The following is a 13,934-nucleotide window of genomic DNA, read 5'->3' as shown; positions in this document are numbered from 1 at the left end:
GATTGTGCAAGTTCCCCCACTTAAAATGATGACAGAGGTCAGTAATTTGCACCAGAGGTACACTTCAACTGTGAGAGACAGAATGTGAAAAAAAAATCCATGAATTCACATGGTAGGATTTGTAAAGAATTTATTCGTAAATCAGGGTGGAAAATAAGTATTTGGTCACCTCAAACAAGGAAAATCCCTGGCTCTCACAGACCTGTAACGTCTTCTGTAAGAAGCTTTTCTGTCCCCCACTCGTTACCTGTATGAATGGCACCTGTTTGACCTCATCATCTGTATAAAAGACACCTGTCCACAGCCTCAACCAGTCAGACTCCAAACAAGACCAAAGAGCTTTCGAAGGACACCAGGAAAAGAATTGTAGACCTGCACCAGACTGGGAAGAGTGAATCTACAATAGGCAAGCAGCTTGGTGTGAAAAAATCAACTGTGGGAGCAATCATCAGAAAATGGAAGACATACAAGACCACTGATAATCTCCCTCGATCTGGGGCTCCACGCAAGATCTCATCCCGTGGGGTCAAAATGATCATGAGAACGGTGAGCAAAGATCCCAGAACCACACAGGGGGACCTGGTGAATGACCTGCAGAGAGCTGGGACCAAAGTAACAAAGGTCACCATCAGTAACACACTACAACGGCAGGGAATCAAATCCCGCAGTGCCAGACGTGTTCCGCTGCTGAAGCCAGGGCATGTCCAGGCCCGTCTGAAGTTTGCCAGAGAGCACATGGATGATACAGCAGAGGATTGGGAGAATGTCATGTGGTCAGATGAAACCAAAGTAGAACTTTTTGGTATAAACTCAACTCGTCGTATTTGGAGGAAGAAGAATACTGAGTTGCATCCCAAGAACACCATACCTACTGTGAAGCATGGGGGTGGAAACATCATGCTATGGGGCTGTTTTTCTGCCAAGGGGACAGGACGACTGATCCGTGTTAAGGACAGAATGAATGGGGCCAAGTATCGTGAGATTTTGAGCCAAAACCTCCTTCCATCAGTGAGAACTTTGAAGATGAAACGAGGCTGGGTCTTCCAACATGACAATGATCCAAAACACACCGCCCGGGCAACAAAGGAGTGGCTCCGTAAGAAGCATTTGAAAGTCCTGGAGTGGCCTAGCCAGTCTCCAGACCTCAACCCCATAGAAAATCTGTGGCGGGAGTTGAAAGTCCGTGTTGCTCGGCGACAGCCCCAAAACATCACTGCTCTTGAGAAGATCTGCATGGAGGAATGGGCCAAAATACCAGCTACTGTGTGTGCAAACCTGGTAAAGACCTATAGTAAACGTTTGACCTCTGTTATTGCCAACAAAGGTTATGTTACAAAGTACTGAGTTGTATTTTTGTTATTGACCAAATACTTATTTTCCACCCTGATTTACGAATAAATTCTTTACAAATCCTACCATGTGAATTCATGGATTTTTTTTTCACATTCTGTCTCTCACAGTTGAAGTGTACCTCTGGTGCAAATTACTGACCTCTGTCACCATTTTAAGTGGGGGAACTTGCACAATCGGTGGCTGACTAAATACTTTTTTGCCCCACTGTATACACAGCCTATATTACTGTAACTGAACTGTAAAACTGTCCCTGTTATCGACTAAACAATCACCACCTGAGTCCAATGGACCCCAATCCTCAACAGAAACCTGAGATGCTGGAAAGGGCTGATTAGGAGTCTGCTCCTGGGAATGAAGCGACAGCTACTTAAGGCCACTCTTGCAGGGTTATGAGTGAACAAGAGAGTTTCTGTTAGCATCAGTCAGTTCGATAGAGATAGTAGGACTCATAGCAACAAAAAAATCATCAGTCTGTAGATAAGAAACAAGCCAGAACCTTCACTGTCTCGAAACCATTGAAGCCTCTTCCTCCGTATCTGCCTGTCACACAGCAGCTCCTAAAGCTCTTTTTTGTAAAGATCCCCCATCATATGTTAATACCACCCTTGGGGACATTTAGGTATGATGAAGCCAGCGATGGTGGGTACTTCATTTCTGAAAGGAGGTTTGAATGACGCAACGTTTTTAAAACTTCTTTTCAGATCTCTGAGCAGTCAGCGCTGGTGTTTTGAATCCTCGATATGGATTTACTTTCTTCTTTCCCTTTGATCTTAAACTCTATTGACTGTCAAATCCATCGCTGAAACACCTAACACAGATATCATTATCTCCTCAGTTCAATACGACACACACCGCTTACTTATCTCCCTCCATCCCTGCTTTCTTCTTCTTCTTTTTGCTGCCCTGCAGTGTTGTGCGATCTACTGAGGAAGCTTGTTTCGTTTATCTGTCGCTTCTTGGTTCAGTTTAATTCAGTGGTGCTTTACTGATGTGACGATTTCAGAAATAAAGAAATATAAACTCACCTGTGTTGACAAAGTGTTTTATCACAGGAGGGAAATCAGTGTTTAAAACTAGGTTAATTTCTCGATCTCCCTTCAATTCCCGTTCTTCTCTCTACTTCCAGTCTTCTTTCTGTCTGTATATTTTCCATCCTCTCCCTTTTTCTCTCTCATCTGCTAAGCTAGCAGGAAGAGTGCTTTCTGAATCTCTTGTGTCAGCACCACTGTCAGACCCACACACCGCTTCCTAACTAAATATTATTCCTCCGTTTTTTCCCCTCTCCACCATCAGTTGCCTTACTTTCTTCTCATCCTTTCTCCTTAGCAGCAGAGCGATCATTTGTCCTCATTCTTGTTTTAATTTTTGTTGCTGTTCTCCTGCCTTCATCTCTCCATCTTTCAATGAAAGATGTTTTTTAATAGTTTTAGCCATGCTGACCTTTTCCTCCTCTGAATATGCACCATCACATCTCCAGGTTCCCACCATCAGACCTGTGCTAAGCCATTAGCTGAATGAGTGCTGACATGAGAAGCTGTTAACGCAGCCACTTAGACGCACACACTTCCACACCAGTGCAGGAAATTACCCTGTCATTTCCACCTATCAGAGACAGACGCAGTTAACTTTCCCACACAGAAGCACACACGCATGTTCCAAACTAATCACTGTTCACAGTCAGTGTGTACATGACGACTACAAACAGATAAATCAATCATCTGGAACAACTGCTGCAAGCTACCGAGTCAGGGATTAAAGGCTCGCTACTGAAGCTGCTACATGGCAAAGAAAAAGAGTGGTTTAGGTCGAGGATATCTGATTTAAACTATCTGCTTTTTCCCCGTGTGGGTAAATGCTAAAAATAGGTTGGAAAGAATTCAATTAACAAAGAGGCTAGCAGTGAGATTGAGGTTCATATTAAGGAGGCCCAACTCAGCAATATTCTCAGATCAAAACTGTCCAGCTCGGCTTCATTAAAGTGGTCGAGCCATAAGTTGATGTATTTAAAGAGTAGGAAAAATTAAGTTGAAAGCGAGAGCCTGCTCTCATTAGAGTCAGGATTAAATGTCTTCTCACTGATACAGAAACTTTATAACGTTTGTTCCCAAACTTTCTTGTCTTGTCCTCCAGCGTGAACTTCACTCGTTAACTTTTAGATGTTTTTCTTTTTTCAGCCTTACCATTGATAGTCCCCCATCTCCTTTAGTAAGTTGGTAAATTCTGCCTGTCGAACTTTTTGTTGTTGCGTTGGAGCATAATACAGCTCACAGTGAGAACAGCTGCAGATTTCAATGGAAATCCAGTCATTTTTTGATATAGGTGGACAAGTTTAAGCAGACATCTGCTATTAAAGAAGCTAGTTTGTCTGTTTGGGTTAGGTAAACATGGTATTTTTGGCAACCCAAAGTAAAACAATGCTCAGAGGAACTGCAAAAAAGGAACTACATCTCAGACACTGCTGACTTCAGTTAACATGTCAAATGTTAAAGTTCATGACAGCATGATCAGAAAAAGACTGAAGAAGTATTGCTTGTTTGGAACGGAGGCCAAACTGTGATTTTTCTCTCTAAAAATCACAGTTTGTAAATCAGAAACCACAAGACTTCTGGAATGTCCTTTAAACTGATGAGACCAAAGTGGAGATGTTTTGCTGCGCAGCACCATGTCTGAAAAATCCCAACAGCATATCAGCACAAGCACCTCATACCAACTGTCGGGCATGATAGAGGAGGGGTGATGATCGGGGCTTGTTTTTGCAGTCACATGACCTGAGCACCTTGTAGTCACTGAGTCGACCATTGACTCCTCTGTATGCCAAAGTGTTCTAGAGTCAAATGTGAGGCCACCTGTCTGGCAAACCTCAATGAACTGAATCAACGCTGTAAAGAAGAGCAGATTAAAAGTCCTCCACACTGATGTGAGAGACTCAAAGCCACACAGAAAATGATTACTTCATGTTATTGCTGATAAAGGCAGTTCTACAAGCTGCTGAATCACAGGGTATATTCAGTCCTGGGAAAACTTTCTTTTTCACATCTGTAACTGCAATCTAATTAGCATTTAGAGCAAGTAAGCTAACATGAACGACTTAGTTTGATTACAAAAAGGCTCTCTGTGTATCACCAGTAAGCGTGTTCAGTAAACAAAGGGCTCTTTGCCAACATTGCTAGACTGTTTACAACAAATGTATTCTTTCCCACATCCAGTGAAGAGCGGGATAGAGGAGTTAACAGCGTGTACAGTTGGGCGTAGTAGCATCCAGGACACTTAAGCTAACATTAAACGTGTGTGGTAGCGTGTTTCCAGAAAGACTTAAGGATTTGTAGCTACAATGAAGGATAACTATAACATCTCCAGAGGTAGTTGTTGGTGAGAAATACTACACCATATTCTTGATACAGTAACCCTACGAAATGCAATTTGGCTAGTAAAATGTTGATTGCTACTGTAGCTGAGCTGTGCAGCTCACATTAAAGCAGGCAAACAGTGATATATATGTAGCCTTTTGCTCCTTGTCTCTTTATTGACTTGGCATATGGAGAAATCCAAAGCTTGACAGGCCTTCTGTGCCTAGTTACAGTTTTCTAATCTGTAATTGAACAGTTGCTGTTGAGGGAAAAGGTTTATCAGCAGTCAAGTCTGCCACTCAGTTAAATTAAATATGAAGCGCTTGATCTTGCTTTTTGCTCAGTCGTTCTGCCTGCCTGTATGCCGTTATTAGCAGCCATTCCTATTAAAAATGCAGTTTTTCTGCACACCCATCTCACTCGCTTGTTTACCCTGATTTCTTCTTCAGGTTTTGATGCTCTCGGAGACCTGTTAAAGCCTACAGTTCCCACACACACCGCACCTCCTCCACCTCCCCCTCAAGTGGCCATCCATCCTGGAGGAAAGCTGCTAGCCAACGACCTCGACTCGTCTCTGGCCAACCTCGTGGGCAGTGAGTGTTGAGATTCGTGTGAATAGACCAGCAAAGACGAGAGAAAAACTCAGTTACATAACGTGCCACATGCAATGCCTGGACTTGAGTACTGCAGTGTACTCTCAGACTCTTAAGGACATATTAAAGTTTACTGTTGCTTGTACATAGAAGTGAACATGCATATTCCTCTTTAACTTCATGTGTTTGGTTGGAATTCGTTATTTCTTTGTGGAAATCTGAACCTCTTTTCATGATGGGGGAAAAAAACAGCATCTGAGGCTGAAATTCCTTCCTGCCTCTCTTTTCATTGTACTCTCTTAACTGCGATCACTCACTTTCTGTGTTTCCAACTCTCCACAGATCTGCAGTTTGGTGGGACCCCAGCCAAAAAGTAAGTTTTGCTGAGTCGTGATGGTGCCTTTCCTGAATTGTGCCTGTAGTCTCTGCAAAAGCAAATATACGCTTTTAAGCTGTTCTTGATCAGGAAACTGTCAGCACAAGTCTCAGAAAGCAAATTTATTATAAACTGCTTAATATACACACACATCTGTGGCCTATTGAATTAGACTTTAAAGATTTGAAAAACGTAAATAGCAAATTATGCGATAACTAAACCTGAGATTAAACAGCTGAATCCGTTTGACCTCCACAGGCCAGATATGCAGTGGAACCAACCTGGAGAGAAGAAGCTGACGGGCGGCCAGAACTGGCAAAATAAGACCATGTCGACCACACAGTGGAGCCCAGCACCCATGGCCCCACAGCCCATGCCTGTACAACATGTGGTAAGGAGACCAACACATGCACAAATACCCAGCTGCTATAAAGAATTGTGCAACCTCAACATTTTGCCCAAAGGCGTCCATCGAGGTGTCTGTAAGTCCTGGAAGTCTTGGATAATTTTGGTTTATCACAAAAAGAAATCTTATCTTCTCATTTGGCATTTTTGGCATCATTCCTGTTTAGTGCTTTACTTTAGATTAACCAAGTTAACTAGCTCAGATTTTGAGAACAACATCACAAGATGTCCACAACAGCTACAAACTGGACCCAGTTGGATAGACCGGAGGGAAACAAACCTGCAAGTTTGGAAAAGAAAGCAAAAAACAAAATGAAACTAAAGCTCACTGGTTACTTTGTTAGGTCTTGCTAGTTCTGAGTTACTTTTCCCTTCAGAGTTGCTTAATTCAGTAAAATGTTATCTAAATATCCATGATGTTGATCTTCCATTCTGCCACGTCTCAAAGGGGCTCTCCTGAGTTGAGATCTGGTGACTGTGGAGTCAAGGAATCAGTTTGAGATGATGATTTGAGACATGGTTTGTTATCCTGCTGGATGCAGCCATCAGAAGATGGTACACTGTAATCATAAAGGGATGGACGTGGACAGCAACAATACTCACTACGATCAGAGCATCAGCCTGCCTAAGGGGCCCAAAGCGTGCCAACAAAATATCCCCCACAGCAAGTTATTAATTGTCTTTGATAATCTTACAAATCTGTTGCTTTAATACCCGGTCTCATCATGTTTCTTAGCCTCAATGACTTTAATTGCTGCCAGCTTTCATAAATGATGCCCCAAGCTATGAAAATGAGACTTGAGTTGTGATAAACCAAAGTTATTGTTAAAGTCATGAAAAAATCTTACAGAAAAAAATTCATGGAAAGACTCTTTATTGTTGTTTGATGCACGGCATTTTGGGAAATGCGGTTGTTCGTTTTGCTGCTAAGAGGTCGATGAGAAGATGCCACAGTCAAAGCTCTGCTAGCAGTTCTCTTTGCTTAGGTCAGCTAGTTAAAATAATGTAAAAGAAGCATGATTTTTTTTTTTTAACCTCCAACACTAAGTATAATTTCTAAACTGAAAATCATGAAGTGGCTTATTCAGTTAATTCAATTCAATTCAATTCAATTTTATTTATACACCACCATATCACAACAACTGTCGCCTCAAGGCGCTTTAAGGTTTAAGGTAGACCCTACAATAATACTAACAGAGAAAAACCCAACAATCAAATGACCCCCTATGAGCAAGCACTTTGGCGACAGTGGGAAGGAAAAACTCCCTTTTAACAGGAAGACCTGAGACCAGCTGAGACCAGAAACCTAGACAGAAAGTGTTTACTGAGGTAATTAAGCAGTTAGACACAGCAGTAGTTTTCATTTAGATTTCCATAGAACTGAATAACTTCTGGCAACCTGAGTAGTCGCCCCCTGCTGACCAATCTCAGAAATGCTGGTTTAAGCTTAAATTGTCAGACCTCAAAGTTACACCCCCGGAAACCCACTTTACCTCTGCACCGCATCCTTCTACATAAATGTAACTACACGTCGGGTCAACGCATACCACAAGACTTGATTGGCGTGGAAGGTTGCTTTGTGGGGAAAAGATCTGTTTCTGGTTAATTCGTTAAGTTAGGATGTAGATTTCCTGCAAAAGTTAAAATCATGCTTTAGGACACCTTTGCATCCACCGCATTGGTGACTTTGAGCACCGCCACTGACATTATCGCCAGATGTCACCGTACACTCATGTCTTCAACCCGGCTGTGGCGGCCCAACATCCCATGTTACACAAAACGAACTAATCAATTTCGTTGACCAGTAATTCCCGTCATCGTTTTCAGGGTTTTTTTTCCTGACATAAACGAGACGACAGCTAAATAAAATCTAATGCAGGGTGACAAAAACTGATGAAATGTATTGACAACTTCTGAAAACAAGATCCAACCAAAACCTATGTTACGTAGAAAGGCAGGATGAGTCTGGAAGCGAACCAATCAGTAATCTCCTTGTGCAGTAAGATGTTCACATTTGATCTGCGCTGACGAACAGGGTGGGGTCGTACAGCCACAGGGGCTCTTTCCAGATCCAACACATCCACGTCCTCACTGCGAGGGCATGTAGCATCTTCTCATTTCAGTCTGTGCCGGAAAGTTCCCAAAATGTCAGTGTAATAATTTGGCCTCCTTTCATGTTTCTGCCAGTGCTGGAGACAAAATCAGTTTAAATATTTAGTTTGGCTTCTCACAAACATACAGTGTGATGCCAAGCTGACTGGAACTTGCAAACACTTTGTAGGACATGCATCTAATCTAAAACTGTGGCACTTCTCACACCGAGCGCTGTGAAAATATCTGTGCATGTCTGTGCGGTGGTCTTTGTTGTATCAGCTCGGTACATTTTATAGCTGCCTGTGCATGCACTGGGTCTGTCTGTGTGTGTGTGTGTGTGGTTATTTGTGTGTGTGTGTGTGTGGTTATTTGTGTGTGTTTGCTGATCCTGGCAGCTCCTGATTGTCATCCTGATCTCTTGACTGCAGTTTCTGGCTGACGTGGACAAACTGTCACTAACCCTCCGCTTCCCCTCTTTCTCTCATTTTCTCCTCCTGTTGATCTTTCCCTTTCTTCCTTTCTTCCCTCGCTGTCCGCTTCACCTCTGCTGTCATTCCCTCTAATCTCTCCTTCCTGTCCCGCTCATCCTCCTCGTCCGCTCGTTTTGCACCGTCATCCACTCGTCTTCCTTCCCTCGTTGGCTCGTGTTCTGCTTTATCACGACTCTTGTTATTTTTTTGTTTTTTGTTGCGTTGTCATCTTCTCGTCCTGTTTTCTTCGCCCTGCCTTTGACATCTGCACGTTTGCACCGCGACCCCTCATTCTTTTATTATTTTCTGCTTGTTTCCTGTGCTTCTAACCTTTCACTCTCGTTTTTCCTCCTCCTTACCTTCTCCTCATCTTTACCTCACTCTACCGGTTTTGCCACCCTCTTTCATCATCTCCTGCTCATTTTCCCCCACTTTTTCCCATCTCATCACCTTGCCTCCTCTCCCTCCTCCTCCTCTCTTGTCTTTCTCTGTTTTTTGTCCCTTTTCCTCGTTGCGTCCTGATGCAGAATGGAATGTTCTATACTAGTTATGTAAGTACTTATCTCTGTTTAACGAGCTGCTCAGACACGTCCTCTCCCGGGTATCTTTCTCTTCATCTCTTTCCCTGTCACCTCTTCTTTCACTTGCATTCCCCGGAGACGCTTATTTAAAAAAAATAGAGAGAGAAAAAAAAGGAATTTCATTCTGTTCTTGCACCATTATCATAAATAACCTTCTCACCTCTGTGATAAAAAGTAATAGTCTACGCTGCTTATGTAAGCAAATTGATGTGAGGAAGTTAGAACAAGGCACTCCTTCTCCCTCCTAAAACCTAAGAGCTCCATTCTTCTGGGTGTCTTTTAAAGGATCGGTATCTAATTTATTTGTCAGCCGTTCATCGGGTTATTATCCACATTTTTCTCCCCCCTCAATCAACAAATCCCATGAAACGGAAACAAAACAGCAAACCGAGCCACTCTGAGGCGCTTCAGAAGTCTGTTATCTCTGTGGCTGAAATGGCGACGTTATCTCGGTATAAAAGGAAAAACTTCATGTGCAGCAGAGGTCCGGTCCAGGATGCACAGATCAAAGTATTGTAATGAAGGATTTAACAACAAGTTACTAAATGGTTGCAAACAGCCACAGAGAGTCAGCTCTACTGTTTGTTTGTTTTTTTTCTAATATAAACAACACTTTTCAGGTATTAACATCGATCTGTGTATCAATTTGGTCTCATTTGTTGCTTTTAATGACCCTCAGGCCTGATTTAGACCTAGCGGTAGAGGTTGTGGCGTAACCTTTTCTTTTCACGTCTTTGCTTTCATGGATAAACAGACTGCAGTGAACAGGATTTACCAAAAGGTTGTACATTATATAAAGAAATGGCCTGTTTTGCAAGCATACTTTCAGATACTTTGCCATTTTCATAAGTGTTGAAGCTTTTTCTGATGATAAATTAATCATACTGCATCAAAATAATTAATAAATGACAGAAAAGTGCCTGGTTTTTCTACTCTAAAAGTTTTTTTTCATCAGGCAATTTAAGAAAATTAAATAAGAAATTTTCCTAAATACATAAAATGTTGTTTTAATGAGCTTTCAGAAGGTTATCTGTGATTTTAGATATTTTTTTCACAAGTTAGTCCCAGAGTGTTTCTTTCATTTACTACAGCAGTGTTTCTTTGTCATGTAGAGAGACTGAGATTTGCTGTTGCATTTAGACGACTTTTTATATTCAGATATCTGAGGGATTCAGTGTGTAGTTAAATGTTAATAAACTACACTGGCAGAAAGAAGAGTTTCTTTGGTTCAGCTTTGAGATCGAAATGGGAGCAGTATGTGTTTGCCATCGCTACTTTACAGGTCGTTTACCTCTTATTGGCTGCTCTTGCAAACAGAAAGCTTAAGGTATATCCCACATCGCTGACATAATACAGAGTTAAGAATCAAACACAAAACTAGAATATACTCATAATAGCTCCTCTTAACTCTTCCCCCCCATACAGTCGGCATCTGACAACCTGCTCTGTACCCTTAAAGACTAGCTTTGACACCTAAGTATATCTCAGTTAATACTTGGTTTAATGATCATTAGAGTAGTTGAAAAATAACAAAGAGCCTCTTAGTCGGCTTTCAAGGGGTAAAGAGTTTAAACACCCTGCAACAGAGCAGCAAAATCCAGCTGAAATGAGTCCCTGATGCACCAAGAAACATGTTTTTTTTGTTTTTTTAAGAGATGTGCAGGAAAAAAATGTGTTGAAGTAATTCTCAAACCAGCTAATTCTTATGGTGTTATATTATTTCAGCCTTCAACTCCCACTGACAAGCCAGCAGGAACAGAAATTGCCTATGGGGATTAATTCAGCAGCACAATAATAGGAAAAGAGAGGTGATGGCTCCCTGAGCAGACTAAACTAAAACAAACTTTTCACCTCTTACACGGTACGACACAGAAATCCTGCGTGGTTCAGTCAGCACGACAGAAACATCAGCTTTAACCAAACAAAGCTCAGAGAGAGAATATTAATAAAACTGCTCATTACTGTCCCCGAGAATGAAAATACACAGTCTGTGACCGCAGCGCAGCTAAGATGACCTCCCATAATCCATGAGACAATAAATAAATCATAGCAGAACTGCATGAGACATCACAGGTAACACGAGTAAGCAGCTCGTCACGCTTCACGCATGATAATTGAAACGCCCACGTCTGAGATTCTCAACAGAAGGGCAAGGTTGTAACGGTCTACGCTGGTTGGATATTCAAAAATGCCATCAAAAAGCATTTTCCCTTTGCTTTTCTTTTTTCTTTTTTTTACTGTGACTGAGACTGCAGGCCACTCAAGGTCAGAAGTCTGAGTTTGCATTAAAAAGCACAGAAAGAAGAAAGTCGCTTGTGCCGAGGAGATGGCAAAGGGAGCAGCAGAAGTTCAGCTGTGAAAGCTGAAACTTGGGATGAAAGATGCAGAGAAAAGACAGATTTCTTTTTTTATTAATGCGCAGATAGGCAGGGAGACACGCTGGTGAAGGATAGAAACAGCAGGCGGGAGATTGAGCATAAAAAGACAGATACAAACTCATGGATGTGTCACACGATGCACCGAGGAGCCGTCAGCGGCGTAAAGATAGATGGACAAAAACACCGGTTGAGAATCTGCAGCGGTGCATCGACACGTCTCACCTTCTCTGCTTTGTCTTGGTTTTCTTTTTGGTTTTTTGTCGTGTTTTAAAGAAGTAGGGAATAAAAATGATGCTCGCCGTCGTTTATGCACAAGCAGCCGTGAAGACAGACAGGAAGCAGAGATAGATGGTTTGCAAATTAATGAGCGATTCAGGTGCGGATGACGGTAAAGTCAATTTCACCTTTAATCAGTGTTCAAATGCTAAAACCACAAACCCACTGATCAATTGCTGAACGCACAATAAGATCTTTTTTTTAATCCGAATTGGCTTCTTTTCGTACAACTTGTAGTTCACTTTGATTAATGCTTTTGAGCAACTGTCACAACTCGCTCTACAAAGGCGAGAACTTACTTGAGATTGATTATCTCCTGAGGGCGGTGTGCAGGTTCACCTCATCTGGCTTTTCTCCTGAGGGCATCTTAACCAGAGTATACACTGAGCGAGGCCTTTGCGCTTTGTGAGAGATCTTCAAAGTTGGTCATTTTGAGGGTCTTGCCATCGAACGTGGAAAATCAGCACAGAGAGGTCTTAAATGTTTTTTGCAAGCATCTTTTACCTCACATCCACATTTAAGTCCTGGCAATGACACTGCAGGGCTGAAACTGCGATTCTGAAAGTGGCAGCCATCGCTCAGAAAGCTGTTTGACACTGAAAAATAACAGACGGACAATTAAAGTAGCAAAAGGCTGGCTAGCTTACTTGTTACCTTCACCAAGGAAATTGTGTTTTTATTTGTTAACATATAGAAAGATTTAAAATAGTCTCACATTTGACCTTTGACCTCTCCTTCAAGTTCAATAGACTGGCGTGAAAGGTCAAAATGATAATGATGGTATATAGAGCTATTTGTTTCTGACTGCTGTTGTTTGTACCGACAATATATTGGCATACAGGGAACGATAGGGATTCTAAATATTGTTACTTTTGACCTTCGACCTCTTCAAGGTCAAATCAGGTCAAGCTTTTTTTAAAATGTCTTGTCTTTGAAACTTTGCTTAAAATCCTGCTGCCTTTGTTTGTATTGGCAACATTTAGAAAATGGCACTGATGTAAATGTCACGTTATAGTTTGCATCCAAATATCAGGACAGGTTTGACCTCTGACCTCACTTTTACATTTCACATCTGCCTTTTTTTTTCTCTTCAAATGTTTTATATCTTTAAATTGCGTGAGCTGCCCGGTTAGTTAGAAATATAATGCAGTATTATTACCTGTAAACACAAACTGATATTACTGTTAATACTGCGACCCACCTCCAGTACTTTCACAGCCCACCAGGGGGCCTCGGCCCACACTTTGGGAATCCCTGCTCAATCCCCATACACACCATTAAAAGTTAGTGAGCTGACTGCTCTGTAACCATCTGTGCAGAAGCTTCTCACTCGTGGTTCAGGTGGAAAAGGTCAGGTAGGCGTGCTCTTCACTGGGACCACCCATCTTCCTCCTTTTATAAATCACTTTAAATCCACAATGTTCAGATGCAGTTTTCGGAGTATTTTAAATGACTTCGGCTCAGTTTTCATAAGTTTTAAAATGCTGTAGTCAAAAGCTCGCATAGCGCGCACAATCAAATCAGATCGAGTGAGGTGATAAATCATCCTGTGGAGCAGTCACATTAGTTTGACTTAAAATTAAATGGTCACATCAGATGTTCTCATTTCATCAAGATAATGCAAGTAGGGGAAAAACTCACTTTTACCTGGAGCCACTTTTTTTTTTTTTTTTTTAAATGATGAGCAAGAATATTTTTAACTTCAGCCAAAGAGAGCGCGTGAGGCACATTAGAAATAATAGAAACTGAAAGATATTCCTTCTCTGAGTCAAATCTGAGCTCTCTGATTTTATGCACGGGCTGTTAAACTCATTGTGTCACACTGACTTGTACTTACTGCTCATTATCTTAATATCTGTCATAAAAGACAAATAAATCAACTCATGAACACGCCTGACGGTTATGTCTCACATTTTTTTCAGATGTGTCAAATTAATCCAGAGATTCTCCACATCTGTGGAAACTTTTCACGCATGAAACTGTCTGTTTGCAAAGAGCAGCGCGTCACAAAAGAGAAAGTTAGACAGGCCATGAAAGGAGAGGTAGCAAAAACAGACAGAA

At 41.7% G+C, this 13,934-nt stretch overlaps 1 protein-coding gene across 5 annotated transcripts in view; it reads left to right on the top strand.

The window, feature by feature from the left end:
* The window catches only part of si:ch211-200p22.4 (phosphatidylinositol-binding clathrin assembly protein), a 109,338-nt gene that overhangs the window by 84,089 nt on the left and 11,315 nt on the right, over nt 1-13,934 (top strand). For 3 of the 5 annotated variants that reach the window (XM_087835533.1, XM_087835547.1, XM_087835526.1), the window contains 4 exons: nt 5,150-5,293; nt 5,636-5,666; nt 5,928-6,060; nt 9,166-9,189. In XM_087835533.1, the coding sequence (XP_087691659.1) occupies nt 5,150-5,293; nt 5,636-5,666; nt 5,928-6,060; nt 9,166-9,189 (332 nt within the window). Of the gene's footprint in view, nt 1-5,149; nt 5,294-5,635; nt 5,667-5,927; nt 6,406-9,165; nt 9,190-13,934 lie in introns of those variants that run through there. The other 2 variants (XM_087835538.1, XM_087835519.1) reach the window with 2 other exon arrangements.

This window comes from Neolamprologus brichardi, chromosome 3 (assembly GCF_056152115.1).
Source record: "Neolamprologus brichardi isolate AB-2024 chromosome 3, ASM5615211v1, whole genome shotgun sequence".
Classification (NCBI taxonomy): domain Eukaryota; kingdom Metazoa; phylum Chordata; class Actinopteri; order Cichliformes; family Cichlidae; genus Neolamprologus; species Neolamprologus brichardi.
This window is presented reverse-complemented; position numbering and strand designations above follow the sequence as displayed.